The sequence below is a fragment of the Dendropsophus ebraccatus genome, chromosome 3 (genome assembly GCF_027789765.1).
Source record: "Dendropsophus ebraccatus isolate aDenEbr1 chromosome 3, aDenEbr1.pat, whole genome shotgun sequence".
In the NCBI taxonomy this organism is placed as follows: domain Eukaryota; kingdom Metazoa; phylum Chordata; class Amphibia; order Anura; family Hylidae; genus Dendropsophus; species Dendropsophus ebraccatus.
The window spans coordinates 43,317,745-43,336,246 of record NC_091456.1 but is presented as its reverse complement, the minus strand read 5'-3'; the positions used below and the strand labels follow the sequence as shown (position 1 = coordinate 43,336,246).

Genomic DNA, 18,502 nt, shown 5'->3' with positions numbered 1-18,502 from the left:
GCTAGAGGGCTGCAGGTTCCCCATTTCTGCCTTAGATATCATTCTCATATATATGATAGTGCTATCTGAAGTGTTTAACAGAGGGAGGTGCACCCTCAATTTATCCAACAAAGAACAAACATTAAAGGGGTAATCCAGCGTTAGAAAAACATGGCCACTTTCTTCCAGAGACAGCACCACTCTTGTCTCCACTTGAGGTGTGGTTTGCAATTAGCTGTACGCCCTCACGGACGCACGCCTTTCCGCCTGCTCCATAGACACCATTCTAAGGGTCGGCTGATTCCGCATTCCGCCGAAAGAATTGACATGTCAGTTCTTTCGGCGGAATGCGGAATCAGCCGGCCCATTGAATGGTGTCTATAGAGCCGGCAGAAAGGCGCGCGTCCGTGAGCGTGTACAGCCGGCAGAATTCCACGGAGTTTATCCGCGAGAATTTCTCAGTGTGAACCCACCCAAACACTGGGTACATCCTACCCATATTGACCCATAGATTATAACCAAATACAGTATATGTACTTCAAAATGGTTCCATTGAAAAATACTTATTCCACCAAAAAAAAAAAAGTTCACAGAGCTACAGTGATGGAAAAGTAACAAGATTATGGATCTTGACTAATGATGAGCGAAGCAAATACAGCAGAGCAGCAAATTGAGCAAACATTTGATTAGTTAAGGAGGTGAATTTTTGCTAAATTTGTTAAGAAAGTTTGTGCGCAAAAAAAAAAAAAAAACCTGTCCACACTCCCCCTGAGTCTTTTTCTGTTTCATCAGTCCACTCACTGACTGATAAGGGACAGCACCATGGGCAGGGATTGGCTCAGCCAATATATAGAGAGTAACGGCACCAGCAAAATAGTAGATATAAGGTAGAAAAATGCACGCTTCACTAGAGTGGGCTCAATGGCCAGAAAATTCAATAAGCAAGATGGAGACAGCACTAGAAAAGTGAAAAAATCTGTAGCTTGGGGTTACTAGTTGGACTTTAGGTGCGTCTTAATTGAAAACTCCATTCAATTTAATAGTTAAAACGGAGAAAGAATGGAGGGAAAAAATAAACTGTGTGAACAACTAATAAAAAACGCCCGCTGTTTGCAAAAAAAGTCCGAAAATAATGATCATGTTCATTATTTTGACGTCCGTGGTAAAAACGTCCGTTATTCCATGCATTGTGTGCATTGGAGGTCTGTCTTCCCTTGACTTCAATGCATTGCCTTTGCAGTCAGTTAATTTGCGGCACAAACATCAGTTTTTTTAAATAAGAACATAGCCAAACAGAGAATTTAACATCAATTAGCAACAACGACTGATCAAAGAAAATGTCATGCTCTGTGTCACGGTGTATAATTTTCTGTTTAATAAAACTTGTTTGGAAAAAAAAAAAAAGAAAAGGGCTAAATGAACATCGCCAATGATGTTAGTACAACCCTGGCCACACAATAATCATGACTTTTAATAGGCGCTGCAAGCGAGTAACAATCTAGCAGATCAGTGCTTGTTTACGCAGCAGGTCGGGCCATCTAATATGGACTTAAAGTGTCACTGTCGTTATCACTTTCAAAATCTAAATCAACAGTAGATGTGATATAAAGCAACTTTGCAATATACATTCATTATTTTTTTATTGTTATCATGCTGTAAAACATAGCTGAACTTACCAGAAATCCAGGTCCAGTCTCCTGAAGGCCAATTTTCTGACTGAAAAAAAGAGACTAAACACAGGAATTCCGGCAAGTACAGAGAGTCACAGCTCAATGTGTCCATCAGTTACATGACTGCCTTCTCTTTGTGAGCACTCAAATGGCCTGGGACACGTAGGAATTCCTGTTTTCTGACTGTTTCCTGTTTTTTGAGAAAAAAAATAGTCAGAAAACAGGAAGTGCCGTTTTTTCCATGATAAATACAAAATAAATAATGAATGTGCATTGCAAACTTGCTTTATATCACATCTACTATTGATTTAGATTTTGGAAGTTAAAACGACAGTGACACTTTAAGGGATAAAGTGCAATCAGGTTGATGATTAAAAATAACAAACTGCCACTGATTGACGCTTGCAATGCAATCATGGGGTGCTGATCTGTTAACTTTATGGGGCCTTCTGAGTGCCTCCTCGCCTACCTGTTCACACTACTAATATATAGACCACAGAATAAAAATAACATGGCGGTTTATTGTTATTATTATTATTATTATTATTATTATTATTATTATGTTTCATTTTGCTTCACATTTTATAAGAGTTATGGTTTTTTAAAGGTCATCAGGTGGAGATATTGTGCTCCATGTATTATAAAGAGAACAGTAAGAGTAAAACCCAAAGATTACAGCTGCATCAGCCACCAGATGGCGTCACCACAATTTGATATGATGATGTTGACATAATAAAGGCATACTTGTAAAGTAAATGTAAAGATACAGGCCCAGATTTATGAAAAGGTGTAAAATATAGACTGCTGTCAACTGCCTGCAACAACCAATCACAGCTTCTCTCATTTTAACAGAGCTGAAGGCTGAGCTGTGATTGGTTGCTGTGGGCAGTTAACACCAGTCTATATTTTACACCCTTTCATATATCTCCCCATAATCTAAAATTGAACTACAAAGGTTTGACGGAGAAAACTCAAGGATTTAAAGGATTTATCAATATACAACTATTGATGGCCTATCCTTAATAAAACCGAAGATTGCATTAAGACGGCACTGAGGATCTGTAGTATCCCACTATGTGTTTTCTTCTTTTCTTAAACCTAGGTAAAAGTGTCTATCAGGTGTAATAGTGCAGTTAACTGCTGTGCCCTACTCCAACCACTAGGTGTCACACTCTCCCTGAGCACAGCAGCAGTTCACCAGGAAGGTCTAGCTACACCCCCCTTTCTTCTACTGTGCACTTCCTATAGCTAGGGAGGTGGTGTCTGGCTTTAGGCCAGGAAGAATGTGGGAACACCTTTCTCCAGAAATGGTAACCCCCACCATCATGTGTTGCTAGACTCAAACACCCAGGGCAGGGGCGTAGCATGGATTCATGGGGCCCCATAGCAAAAAACTGTAAGAGCCCCCCCTCCCCTTTGCACAACAAAAAAATTAATCTCTTGTGACCAGAGGCAGAATCCTGCCTGCAGCTACAAAAGTTACTGGCAGAGCAGAGAGCCAGGGGCTGCTTGTTCTGTCAGTCCACTGTATTTAAACTCTAAGCCCATTTGGAGACAAGATCTCTGTTTCACTGCTCCTGCACTGATAACCCCTGACCTCTGGATGGAGCTCTGCACATTTTCCTACTTGATTGCAGCAGCTGGACATAAGAGGTCAGGGGGTATAAGAGCAGTGAAGAGTTGCAGCATGTAAGTGAACACTGGGTCACCTATACCCTGCACTACATAAGGCTTTAAGCAGAAAGACACAGGACAGCTCTTATTTTCCCTGTGCATCCTTGGGCCCCCCTCCCCCATGGGCCCCATAGCAGCCGCCTACCCTGCCTCTATGGTAGATACACCCCTGACCCAGGGTAGCCAAAGATAAGGCAGCAACCCCCCTTGTCTACACTGTTTTTAATCTCAGGACAGCCACCACCTAAAGTAGGAGAGATAAATGGGACTGTACTGCAGTAGAGCACAGTGCAAGTTTAGCCACTCTTTACGGCCTGGATATTACCAATCAGGATGGAAACCCGACACTGATTGGCAGAAGGCGGCCAGAAGAGATAACTGAGACTCATGACTAATACCATCATACTGTATACAATACAATATATTCGGACCATTTATATCTCTATACAGTGATCATATTACAGCACAGTTACTGTACATCCAGTGACTCACAAGTGACGTCTTCTCTGGTTGGAGTTTTTTCTCTTTTGTTGTCTTCCTCACTTGGCCCAGACCGTCATGATGACTTCTTCTGGTCACCATTCATCTCCACAGAATCTGTCAGACACACATCTTAGGCTCTGCAGTTTTATAATACCACTTACCCACCTCTATACAAGCTCTCCATCCATAGTGTCCCAAATAATAATAATGATGCTCCCTTTTGTAACCCATGCAGTATTATTTCCCTTAACAAAAGTACCCCTTAATAGTGCTCCCACACAGTAGCTACCCCATTATTTCCCCCATGTGGTATGTAATACTAAAATAGTGTCCCAAATAGTTCTTATTCCCCAAAATTGCTCCATATAGAATAGTGATCCCTTTCAGTACTGTCCCATAAACTAGTTAATTTGCAGTCGTGCCTCATATAGTAGTTAATCCCTTCACAAAAGTGACCCATATATTAGCTAACTCCATGGAGTAACAGCTCATATACTAGTTATTCCCACCAATAGTGTCCCATATAATACTTAGGCCGCCAATACTGTCCCACATAGTAGCCAATCCCTCCCAATACTGTCCCATATGCTACATCCCCAATAGTACCACCATTATTAACCACTAATAATAATAATAATAATAATAATAATTTTATTTGTATAGCGCCAACAGATTCCGCAGCGCTTACACATAGTTTTGATTCTCCAAGCTCCCCACTTCCCCAAGCCACTTACTTGCCTTCCCTGGCTCCCATGCTTAAGCGCTCCTTCTGTCTAATGTGCCTGGTGCAGGAAGTGGGTGATGACGTCACCTTCCTGTGCCGGGATGCAACAGCCTCACTACTAGGCTGTGGTTGCAGCAGCCGTCCAGGGCCCAAAGCTGCCTATGGAGGCCGGAGTGGGGTGCAGTGACATTGGTGCCCTGCGACAATTGCACTCTCCTCCCCTCTCCTGCTTGGCTCCAGACGTGTGACATCAGCAGCATATGAGCTAAGCAGGAGAGAAGAGTGCAGGCCCCACGGTACTGGAGCAGTGAGCTTCTAATGAAGGTGGCTGTGTATTAGGCTGCCTGTATCGGAGGTTCACTGAACTTAGCAAAAGCAACTAGGAGCAGAGCGTCCATTAACACATGCTCCGGTGACCGCAACCCTTAAGTGTGCATGGAGAGGGTGGGTGGTCAGGGGACTAAAGAGACTGGAGACGTTCTTTAACCTCTCGCCTCAGCAGCCTGTTTTGGCCTTAATGCCCAGGGCCTATTTTTTAAATTTGACCTGTCGCTCTTTATGTAGTTATAACTCTGCGGTGCTTTTAACTATCGTGGTTATTCTGAGAAAGTTTTTTCGTGACATATTCCGCTTTATGTAAGTGGTATCCTTTGGTTGAAACACTCAGTAGTTTTTTGTAAAAAAAAAAACACATTTGTGCAAAAATTTTAAAAATTTACGCTTTTTTATATTCTTTTCCTAAGAAAGAAAGTCATGCAACATAAACTAATTATTACTGCAGCATCTACAACATGTCAGCTTTATGTTAACGATCAGACCCCTGCCTCAGTGCAGGGGCCTGTTCAGTCTAACCATAGCAGCCAAGACTCACTGGGCAGCGTCTGGGTTGCCATGGTTCCCCTTGGAGCCCTGTGATCGCTTGCAGGTCGGAGGGAGCGGATCTCTCTCCAGATGCCCCATAGACACTGCTGTCCCACGGACCGCAGCACTTATGGGGTTAACTGCCTGGTTCCCCTTCATGCAGGGGCATCAGGAGGAGGCTTTGAGAGAGGAAAATGGAGTAGAGGAGTGTCTTGAGAGTCCTGTCCAATGTAGCTGTTTACTCTGCCGGGATAGCGTTGTAGAACAGTAAAAGAAAAAGAAGATACTCATACTCAAGTATAGGTATCTTTGATCTGACCGCCTTATGCCCTATAGTGTCGGGATACCCATCTTGCTAGGGTAGTATGAGGTCCCAGGTCCCTGTACTGGATTGAGCAGACTTCCCAGACTTCCTAGAATAGCCATGCATTACAGTAGGATACATAGGCTTGAACTGCAGCTTTGTCCTACTGAGGTCAGTACCTAACTCTGCCCTGTGTCGTTAATAGAGTATCACTGGCATGGACGAGGTGATCCTCAGAGGACATCCTTCCTCCTAAGGGGGTCTAGCACTACATGCTAGCGGTGGTTAAAGGGGTAGTGCGGCGGTAAACAATTATTCACAGAATAACACACATTACAAAGTTATACAACTTTGTAATGTATGTTATGTCTGTGAATGGCCCCCTTCCCCGTGTCCCACCACCCCCACCCGTGTACCCGGAAGTGTGGTGCGCTATACATACCTGTCACGTGCCGACTCGTCTCCAATCTTCAGTCTGCGATGTCGTCTTCGGATGGCCCGGCCGAATCCCTCCGAGCGTCCTGAGTGCCGGCCGCCCTCTTCAGCGTCATTGGCTGCTCAGCCGCGATTGGCTGAGCATAACTGTGCTCAGCCAATCGTGGGTGAGCATCTAATGACGCTGAAGAGGGCGGCCAGCACTCAGGACGCTCGGAGGGATTCGGCCAGGCCATCCGAAGACGACATCGCAGACTGAAGATTGGAGACGAGTCGGCACGTGACAGGTATGTATAGCGCACCACACTTCCGGGTACACGGGTGGGGGTGGTGGGACACGGGGAAGGGGGCCATTCACAGACATAACATACATTACAAAGTTGTATAACTTTGTAATGTGTGTTATTCTGTGAATAATTGTTTACCGCCGCACTACCCCTTTAACAGCAGAGAAATGACAAGCTCTCTCCAACTCCTGACTAGAGAACACATGAACTCCTCCTACCAGGAACTAACCTTTTTTTTTTATAGGGGCAAACTAAACCTACTGGTGATTGGTGGGGCTGTGTGTGCGAGAGAAAGAAGAGCCAGGATAGGTGAAAGAAAGGAGGAAAAGTACCTGCACCTGTGATAGGATGAGTACAAACGTGAAATAACACAGTTAACCTAATGCTTCCTTCAGCTCTGCATAATATAGGACATACAGTACAAGAAATACAGTAGTGACACCTAGTGGGAAAAAACACATAATACACTTTTCCTTCATCCCACAGTGAGAACCTTAGGGAGTTACTTTGCCCAGGTGCATAGAGAACTTAGTGGCACACCTGTGCTGGGACGTTACAATAGTCCTGGTCACCTCAAAATTAACTTTTATTGTGGCCAGAACATAGAAATATATCTTCTTTTTTCCTTACTGTGGCATATATATAGATACTATACAGTAATGCAAAGTATTTGGTTATAAAGTGATTTCTTCAGAGCTCAATATTTATCTGTGCATGGTGGGTGGTTCATTCTTGCATAGAGCTGCGGCCTGTCAGTGTCCCTGTGTCTCTCACTGCACAGTAATACACAGCTGTGTCTTCCACCTTCACGTTCTTTATAAGAAGTCGGGTAGTGAGAGAGCCTCTGCCTATAGTCATTGAGTATCTTGGATGCTGGTTAGTTCCTGATGATACACCATAGTCAATGATCTCTAGGCCACGTCCAGGGATCTGCTTATACCAGGCCAGAAAGTTATAGTTAGATATTGTATTAGTACAGTTCAAAGTGATATCTTGGTCTTCCGTAGTATGAAGATCAGGATCCTGTGACACCTGAGTATCTGACCGCACATCTAGAAATAAATGAGTAAGCTGTCACTATTTTCTTATTAAATATTTTATACAAACCATCATGCTAAATGTATTAGGCATTGTGCAAAAAGGATGTGTGAGAAGAGCAGTATATTGTAATAAAATGTTGCTTACCTGTAATAAAAGTACATAGCAAAATGCCTAGAATTACCAATTTAACAACAGTCCACATCATGATGCACTGTGTACACTACTAGTTGTGTCGTCAGGTGTCTGAGAGACTGTGAAGAGCGAGAATACATACATAGCATAGACCACACCACCATTTCCTTTATGATGTTGTATAACATACAGTATTGAGGGCATCTTGACGTCATAACCCTCAATAATGTCACAGCAATTTTGCCCAGAGGGGCGTGATTACAGCGCAGTAACGCTCAGGGGACAGTGAGTACTTGCAGGCGGCTCACTGCCCAGATGACTACTTGGGGACAACTTACATACAGCGAGGCAAGTTTATAACCTGGGAAACACTGGACTTCCTTGGGGAGATTTATGAAAGTATGTAAATATACACCTGGTGTAAACTGCCCACAGCAATATAAGAGGAGCTGTGATTGGTTGCTGTGGGCAGTTTACAGCAAGTGTATATTTACACCCTTTGATAACTAAATCTTTCATTAAAAAAAAGGGTCAGAACACAGGAAGGGCCGTGTTATCCATGATAAGTAAAAAGAAAAAAAGAAAAAAAAAAAGAATGTATATTGCAAACTTGCTTTATCTCACATCTACTGTTAATTTTGGTTTTAAAAGTTAGAACGACAGGTACACTTTAACTTTCTAGACCAATTAGTCAATTAGTGAGTGATGTAAAAATAGAACAGTTTTACTGTCAAGTTCTTCACTATAACAATACACTTTTAAAGAATAGATAAATCTTCACACAGACTTTTAGTGGTTGACCTTGTTGTGCGTAAGGAGGTGCTTGAGAGTAGAATAGAAGGGAGGTAGTTGTAGCGGTAGAGTAGAGGAGTGAGTAGATTAGAGTAGAGTAGAGGAGTGAGTCAGAGGAGCCCCAACCCAATGTAGCTGTGTACTCAGAATTTGAAGATATACTTTGTAGAGAAGTATTTACTTGAATTTGTTTTTAGACATTGGTCTGACCACCTCTTGCCCTACAGTTGCAAGCTACCCGTCCCGTAAGGGTAATACAAGCCCCAGTTGTGGTTTTCTTGGTGTAGATAAGTGTCCGGGGCTTTCCCAGTTACCTGCACTGCACAGTGGGATACGTAGGCTTTCAGTACTGGCTGCTTTGTCTTATTGAGGCTAGTTCCTTTTGTGCTGCAGATACTGTCCTGCTCTGTGTAGACGTGTTCTTGGCGTGGGTTAGGTTGTTCCTTGATCAAGGATACTATAGGTTGAGAAGGAGAGAGCACCTCTTATTGGTCAATAACAAACACATGGTACAAGAACAACATTAACCCAATACTGACTTCATCTGTGCAATACAACCAAATATAAAACACTGACACCTAGTGGTGAAACTGTAGAATACCTCATCACCACTTTAACCTTAAGAGAGAACTTTGTAACAGGTGCATAAGGCACTCAATAGTGGGACACCACACCAGTACAGAGGAAACCCCACACACATGACCCTGTTTTGGAAACTACATCTCAAAAGGAGTTCTTCCAGGCATGAATGAAGAAACACAACCTTCTTCCTCATGTCTCCTACTCTATGGAAACAATAACAACAAGTTAGATACTTCCTAATTTCCCTTTAATTTATTATCCAGGTTCTTTGGTAGATATTGGCTGTTAAGTAACAAGAGGGGAGAGATCCATGGGGCTGTCAGCCAGGGTTAGGCAAATGGTCATTTACCCAACCTTAGAGACCACCCATACTGTACAAGGCCAAAAGTGTCAGATAAGAGACCCCCTTCCCTTTTTGATTCTCTCTATCGCCTTGAAATGGTCGTTTCCTGACCACCTCAAAATGACTTTTATAACATTTTTTTTGAGAAATTAACTTTTAATGTTGCCAGAACATAGACATATTTCTTCTTTTTCCTTACTATGACATTTATACATATAATATACAGTAACACATAGTATTGGGTTCTTATAAAGTGATTTTGTCAGAGCTCAGGTTTTATCTGTGCTTGGTGGGTGGTTCATTCTTGTACAGAGCTGCAGTCTGTCAGTGTCACTGTGTCAGTCACTGCACAGTAATACACAGCTGTGTCTTCCCCCTTCACATTCTTTATATTGAGTTGTGTAGTGAGAGAGCCTCTGTCTATAGTCATTGAGTATCTTGAATGCTGGTTCGTTCCTGATGATACACCATAACCACAGAGCTCTAGGCCACGTCCAGGGATCTGCTTGTACCAGGCCAGAAAGTTATAGTTTGATATTTTGTGAGTACAGTTCAGAGAGATATCTTGGTCTTCTGTAGTATGAAGATCAGGATCCTGTGACACTTGAGTATCTGACCGCACATCTGGAAATAAATAAATGAGTAAGCTGTCACTATTATCTTATTAAGTATTTTATACAAACCATTGTGCTAAATGTATTAGGTTTTGTGCAAAATATATTGTTTAGAATCCATCAGGATGCTATATACTAAGGATGAGTGAAAAGAACAGTAAATGGTAATAAATCTTCCTTACCTGTAATAAGAGTACATAGCAAAAGGCCTAGCATTACTGATGTAACAACAGTCCACATCATGATGCACTGTGTACACTACGAGTTGTATCATCAGGTGTCTGAGAGACTGTGAAGAGCGAGACTACATACATAGCATAGACCACACCACCATTTCCTTTATGATGTGGTATAACATACAGTATGGAGAGCGCCTTCTCATCTATGTAATACTCTGTTGAAATGCATGGTCATGTACTCATTGCTTATGGTACATGTGTGGTGTTTGCTCGACCGGTCACCTGCTAGATGGTACTGTGTTACTCCACTACTGTGGTGGTTGGTGGGTGGAGTATAGCTCAGCCAGGTGGTATGTTATTGTGATGCCAGTGCTAACTTAGCACACAGGTATGGAGACACACCTGCTTTTAGTTCTTTGTGGCTGGCTATAGCCTTCCCCAATGGTCGGTAACCTGTCGGGTTGTGATGGGTCCCTTGGGCTCTTATCACAGTGGTCCGAAGTGGAGTTATGACCCACCCAGACTGTCAGTACCGCCACCCACAGAAAGAGGAGATGACCCAAGCATGGTGTGGCTTGTGTGTAGGTGCTACTGCAATAATCAGTGAGTCCCAATAGAATAATTAAACTTTTTTTTTTACCGAAGAATCTTTTAAAACAAGTGAGCAGTATAATACAATCCTGACTTGACTAAGTCTGCACAGAGAACTGTGGAGGTAGAAAGTGGAAAAGCAGTGCTGGCTTGGTTGTGTGCTGAGAAGAGTAGAGAGAGTTCAGAGCAGTGGAGAGGAGTAGGTAGTGAGAGTCCCAAACCAATGTAGTACTGTGCTCTGCAGGAACTTTAGAAAAAGTAAAATACTTGAAGAGAATACTTGAGAAAGAGGAGAATACTCAACCTAGCCAGGGAAAGATCTTGCAGCAGGAGAGATAGGTTTTAGTAGCGATTTGGTTAAGCAGGCTTACTACAGAACCCAAAAGTCCTTTTCAGGGCTAAGATCTAGCGAAAAAGTCATCTCTGCAGCAGCTGTATTCATTCCAGTACCCTGTGTACTAAGTGACTTATAGTGTCCCTGGTTTAGCCCACTAAGGGCACGTTAACGTTATACATACTGTTCCAGTAGCCCACTATGGGCACCTGATATATACTGTTCTGGTAGCCCAGTAAAAGGCACGTGATACATATTGTTCCAGCAGTCCAGAAAAAGGCACATCATACATACTGTTTCAGTAGCCCAGTAAAAGGCTTGTGATACATATTGTTCCAGTAACGTTCGTACAGCTTGATGCGTGATACGCGCGAATAGCATGACGCTCTACAGACGCACATTGGAATAATGTATGTAACGCTGCACAAGAAATACGAACGAAATGTGTGAACATTGCCTAAACGTTCGTAAAGCGTTCGCAAATATTTTTCCTTCGCAACTGCGGAGAGTGGCATTATACTGCGATTTTGGGGTGTTGGGTGCACCCAGGCATGCTCCCCCTAATGTCCCAGTGTCATTCCGGAGGTGTTTTCATCGTTTAGGGAAGTTTCATGGGGGACTTGGTGACCTCCAAGTGGTCGAATTTTGATTTCCAAAGGCCGCAAATTTTTTTCCCATAGACTATAATGGGATTGAGTATTCGTTCGAATAGTTGAATTTCGGTGCCTATTTGATTTGAATTCTCGAAAGTCAAAGATTTCACTACTCGCTCATCTCTAGCTACGATCAATAGTGATTTGACTTACATTTAGGGGGTTGTGTGTTTGCTGCTCACCCTGTCACACCTTTGGTTGGTACGCTTACAATGCAGTGATGGGTGCTGATCTGGTAACATGGCAGCCTAGGGCCTTCTGTTCACACTACTAATAGATTACATAAAGAATAAATAAATCAACCAACAGAGATTCGGCTTCTTCTCAATGCTTTGGGGAAATTTTATTAACTGACCACAGAATTAAAATAACATGGCAGGTTTTTGTTTTGTTTTGTTGTATATTTTATGGGAATTGAAAATAAGAGCTATGGCTTTTAGAGGTTACAATTTTAACATTTTAAAGGTCATCAAGTTGCGATTTTGTGCTCCATGCATAATGAAGAGAACAGTAAGAGTAAAACCCAAAGATCACAGCTGCATCAGCCACCAGATGGCGTCACTTCAATTTGATATGATGATGTTGACATAATAAAGGCATACTTGGTAAATGTAATCATATTATCTAACACCGAAGAGGTTTAAGGGCCAGTTCACACTGAGCAAGATCGTCGGAATTCCACGGCGGAGATTTCCGCGGCGGAATCCCGCCGTGCTCAGTATGATGCTATAAGTGAATGGAGAGGGCGCGCGCTCGTCCGCTCCCTCTCCTCTCTGCTCAAAGAACTAACATGTTAGTTCTTTGAGTGAAGAGCGGCGGCAGTGGACGAGCACGCGCCCTCCCCATTCACTTACAGCAGCACACTGAGCTCGACGGGAGTCCGCGGTGGAAATCTCTGCCGCGGAATTCCGACGATCTTGCTCAGTGTGAACTGGCCCTAATGGGGAAAGCTCAAGGATTTAAAGGGTTTATCAATATAAAACTATTGATGGCCTATGGCCTAACACCTTCAGCACCAATGACCATTTTGCAATCTGATGTGTCTTCTTATAAGGTTATAACTTTGGGATGATTTGCTTATCTTGATGCTGACATTGCTTCTTGTGACACGCTGTACTTTATGTTAGGAGTAAATAGTTTTGGTTGATACATTTATCATTTATCTGTCAAAAACTTTTTATCTGTCAAAAACTATTTATTTATTTTAGCATTTTTTTCCCCAAAACGTGAAAGTTAGTTGATAATTCAATTCATTTCAATTCAATTCATTTACAATATGTCTACTGTAGGCTTAAATCATTTGGTTAATATCCATTTATGTTTGTAGGACAATAGAAGGTTAAAAGTTTAGCAGCAATTTTCCATATTTTAAAGACAATTTTAAAGATTTTTTTGTAGGGATCGGTTCTGTTTGTAAATAGATTTGCTGGCCCTGTATATTAGAAACCCCCATAAATCAGCTCATTTAAATAACTGCACCCCTCAAAGTATTAAAAATTACATTTAGGACATTTGTTAACCTTTAGAGATTAATGCAAAGTAACAGGTGGAACTTAAAACTTTAAATTTTTATGGAGATATTCCATTTTGATCCATTTTTTTCTGAAACACAGCAAGTGTTGCCAGAGAAACACAACCTATTGTATTTATTTATAACACAATGTAGTTATTGTCCCACTTCTAATGCCCCTATTACACGAGTCGTTTGGAGGAGCAAACGAGCACTATTAGCGCTCGTTTGCTCCTCGTTCCCCGCTCGCTGCCGCCGCTATTCAACGCGGCATCAGCGAGCGGGTGAGTGCGGGAGGGGCGGCGGGGAGCTGCTGGGGGGGCTGCCCGGGGGATCGCTGATCGTCCGGGCAGCCCATAGGATATAGCAGCATCTGCTGCCGATGCTCCTATTCAACGGAGCGACGGCAGCAGATCGCTGCTATATCAGTCGCTTGTTTTTCAACATGTTGAAAAACAAGCGACTGCAACGATCAGCCGACATGAACGATGTCGGCTGATCGTTGCACTCTATTCCACGGGACGAATATCGTTCGTAGCGGCCGATATCGGCCGAATACGAACGATATTGCTCCTCTAAACGACCCGTGGAATAGGGCCTTAAGGCTTTTGGAACTATCCTATATGTGTAATGCCAGGAGGGGTAACGGGTGAGTGCAGCCCTGGAACTTAACCCTCCTACTGTCCCTTCCTACTAGATGACCAAATTAAACGGTGGCCCCTAACTGGGAGACGGCCCCTTCCTATGATATTGTGAGGAAATGGCCAAAAGGACAGAAAAACAAAGTCAGACTAGCCAGGTTAAACCAGGAAAATACACCAAGAACAAAAAACAGGGACAAAGTAAATACACCAAGCTGAGGTCAGAATATTCAGGAGGAACATGCCAAAACAAGATCACAAGCAGAATGGAAATCCAAGGTACAGGCAGATGTCAGTAGAACAACAGATTCCAGCAGATAAATGTGTGTGTCGCTAAGAGACCAAATTACAGGCGCCTCCTGTCAGCAGCTGAGATGCTTTATTGACCTGGAAGACAAGATTAAAGGGATTGTCTGGCGGTCGGCCTTCTTTAATATATTGCTGCTGGTGCATATAAAACAATAAACAGGGGCGTAACTAGAAATGGCTGGGCCCCATAGCAATTTTTTGAGTGGGCCCCCACTCCCTTCCCGACTAACCACTAAGCCATTAGAGATGATCGAACAGAGCTGATGTTTAGGTTTGTACGATCTCGAACCATCAGTATTTGACTCCCGCAGTCTTCCCGTTCCGTGGGGAAGGTGGAGACAGTCCGAGACCTATGGCCCAGTCTGTATTCCTGTTCTCCAGGCGGGACTCGGGCTGTCTCCACCTTCCCCATGGGACGGGAAGACTGCGGGAGTCAAATACCAATGGTTCGAATTAGTATGGATCTCAGCGCTGTTCGGTCATCTCTATAAGCTGTCAAGTCAAGTCAAAACTGCATAATTACTAGCAATCGTCAGATATCGAGAGACCCGTTTTGGCCAACTGGTGCTGCAAATGATGACCGCTTAGAAGGCCCAGTGTATTGCAGGGGCAGGTAACGGGGGCCCCTGATGTGGTGGGCCCCATAGCAGGCGCTATGGCTGCTACAGTGGTAGCTATGCCCCTGACAATAAACATGTTATCCTTACCTGTCCGCACTCATTTGGTGTCCTCCTCCTGGTGTATTAAAGGGTTCATCCAGCAGAATAAAACCATGGCCACTTTCTTCCAAAGACAACATGACTCCATCAAAACTGGAGACAAGAGTCATGTCATCTTTGGAAGAAAGTGGCCATGTTTGCTAATGCTGGATATCCCCTTTAACCCCTTGCCTCTGCAGCCTGTTTTGGCCTTAATGCCCAGGGCCTATTTTTCAAATCTGACCTGTCTCTCTTTATGTAGTGAATAAAAATTTATGTTTCTTTATATTCAAAATTCTCATTTCCTAAGGAAGATAGTCATGTCACATGAATTAATTATTACTGCAACATCTACAACATTTCTACTTTATAGTGACATCATTTGGTGAACGTCCTTTTACTTTTTAGGATGTTAGAGGGTTTATGTTACCCACATAAATCCCTCCATTGTAAAAACTGCACCCCTCAAAGTTTTCAAAGTAACATTTCATAAGTTTATTAACCCTTTAGGTGTTTCACAGAAATTTAAGTAAGTTGGAAATTTTAAATTTTTTTGCTGATATTTCATTTTAATCCATTTTTTCCTCTAACACAGCAAACACTAACTGAGAAATGGAACTCAATATTTATTCCACTGTTTCTAGAAATCCCCCATATGTGGCTGCAGTGTGTCACTTGACTTAACCACAGATCTCAGACATGACAGAGGCCTGGTGAGTTATGGGGCCTTTTTTTTAGCCATTATACCATGTCACAGAGGCCTTGTGGTGCCAAAATATTTGTGTAAGACAAGTTGACGTTTCCATCTGTACCATCTGGGGGATATGTGACACCCTGAGCATTTTTTATTAAATTTTTTATGAGGTGGTATGAATAAATTACACAATTTAGCAGCTGTTATTCATAATTTTTTTGTTCGCCGTTTACTATACGTCACATATGACATGTTATCATTATTCGTCACGTCGATTAAATCGATAGCCATTTTGTATAGCTTTTGTTATAGTTTATGGCATTTATACTATAAAAACTGTTTGTGTCTTGCATATTGTAAGAGCAGTAGTATTTTACATTTTTCGACAATAGAGTTCATTTTTTTATTTTTTTTTTTTACGGCGTTAATGGGGTGGCATAATTAATGTAACAGGTTAATAGACGGTTATAAGATATATGTATCTTATTTATAGGGGATCAATTATAAAGGGGGATGGCAATGTGTATATTTATTTATATTTATTTATTTGCTTATTTAATTAATTAATTAATTTAACTTATTTATTTAATTATGTATTTGTGTGTTTTAACTAACTTTTACAGATAGATCTACAATACATTACAGCACATGATCAGTGCTGTAATGCATTATATAATAAATGAGCTGTCAGTACACTGACAGCTCATTCACACAATCAAACCCCTGCCTCAGTGCAGGGGCCTGATCGGTATATACCATAGCAGCCCAGACGCATTGGGCAGCGTCTGGGTTGCTATGGTAACCCCCTGGAGCCGTGCGATTGGTCTGTTGGCCCCGCCCGGCTACGTTGTTGCCACATAGGCCACACCTTTTAGAGCCCATTGGTATGAGTCGATCTAGAGGGGGTGGGCTGTAGAACTTTAGGCTGGCCTGTTCCAATGACTGCCGAGGGACGGGCCTATACGGCGATTACATCACGGGGCAGGGCCAATGGTGACATTATGGGCTGGGCTAAGTGGCACTTTGGCTGTGAACCCAGCCCCCCCCCCCCTCCCCCCGGTAGCTCATGCAAGCACCATGACGTATGATAAAATAAGTTATGAAAACTGCTAAATATACCATTTACACCTATGTAGAGGGGTCATAATGCAAAAAGGGGGTGACAGCGTCACTTTAAGGCCTTTTTGGGCTCTGTTCTTAAGGAGTTATTTTATTATCCAGGTTCGTTGGTAGATACTGTCTGTTAAGTGATAAGAAGGGAGCGGTCCATGGGAGGTGTCAGCCAGGGTCAGGCAGATGGTCATTTACCTAACCTTAGGGACCACCCATACTGTATGAGCCCAAAAGTGCCAGATTTGAACCCCCCTTCCCCTTTCGATTGGCTCTATCGCCTTGTCATGGTAGTTTCCTGACCACCTCAAAATGACTTTTATTACATTTATTTGAGAAAATAACTTTTATTGTGGCCAGAACATAGACTTCTTTCTTCTTTTTCCTTACTATGGCATATACACACATATCATACAGTAATCGTACATAGTATTATAATATACTATAATATTATGCATAGTATTGGTTATAAGTATTTGAATCTGTATAGTCTGGAGGAAAGAAGGTAAATGGGGAACATGATCAAAACCTTAAAGTATGTTGAAGGACTAAATGAGGTTCAGGAGAAGTGTTTTTAGTAAGAAACTGAACTCAAGAACAAGAGGACACAGTGAAAGGTTAGTTGGGGAAAGATAAGAAGCCACATGAGAAAATGTTACTTTACTGAAAGAGTAGTAGATGCTTGGAACAAACTTCCAGCAGACGTGGTTGGTAAATCTACAATATCAGAATTTAAACCTGGGATAAACATATATCTATCCTAAGATAATAAGAAGAGAAATACTAAAAGGGCAGACTCGATGGACCCAGTGGTCTTTTTCTGTCGACAATCTTCTATGTTTCTATAAAATAATTTGTCAGAGCTCAGTGTTTATCTGTGCATGGTGGATGGTTCATTCTTGTACAGAGCTGCAGTCTGTCAGTGTCACTGTGTCTCTCACTGCACAGTAATACACAGCTGTGTCTTCCCCCTTCACATTCTTTATAAGAAGTCGGGTAGTGAGAGAGCCTCTGTCTATAGTCATGTAATATCTTGGATGCTGGTTCGTTCCTGATGATACACCATGATCACAGATCTCTAGGCCACGTCCAGGGATCTGCTTGTACCAGGCCAGAAAGTTATAGTTTGATATTGTGTGAGTACAGTTCAGAGAGATAGATTGGTCTTCTGTAGTATGAAGATCAGGATCCTGTGACACTTGAGTATCTGACCGCACATCTGGAAATAAATAAATGAGTAAGCTGTCACTATTATCTTATTAAGTATTTTATACAAACCATTGTGCTAAATCTATTAGGTTTTGTGCAAAATACATTGTTTAGAATCCATCAGGATGCTATACACCAGGGATGTGTGAAAAGAACTGTAAATTGTAGTAAAATCTTGCTTACCTGTAATAAAAGTACAAAGCAAAAGGCCTGGAATTACTGATGTAACAACAGTCCACATCATGATGCACTGTGTACACTACGAGTTGTATCATCAGGTGTCTGAGAGACTGTGAAGAGCGAGACTACATACATAGCATAGACCACACCACCATTTCCTTTATGATGTGGTATAACATACAGTATGAAGAGCGCCTTCTCATCTATGTAATACTCTGTTGAAATGCATGGTCATGTACTTATTACATATGGTACCTGAGTTATAAACATCATACATAGCTATTTGCCATAATAAGGTCAGATGTACGGACAACAGCATTTAGAGGGTTATTTGTTTGCTGCTCACCCTGTCAGACCTCTGGTTGGTATACTTACAATGCAATGATGGGGTGCCGATCTGGTAACATGGCAGCCTGGAGCCTTCAGTTCACACTACTAATAGATCATATATAGAATTAAAAAATCAACAGAGA

At 42.3% G+C, this 18,502-nt stretch overlaps 1 protein-coding gene across 1 annotated transcript in view; it reads right to left on the bottom strand.

The window, feature by feature from the left end:
• The window catches only part of LOC138787070 (T cell receptor alpha chain MC.7.G5-like), a 220,198-nt gene extending 202,105 nt beyond the window's left edge, over positions 1-18,093 (bottom strand). The window contains exons 1-2 of the mRNA XM_069964193.1: positions 18,033-18,093; positions 9,654-9,931 (exon numbers count right to left, since the gene is read on the bottom strand). Of these exons, the coding sequence (XP_069820294.1) occupies positions 9,654-9,931; positions 18,033-18,093 (339 nt within the window). The remainder of the gene's footprint in view (positions 1-9,653; positions 9,932-18,032) is intronic.
• Between the last annotated feature and the right edge of the window lie 409 nt (positions 18,094-18,502).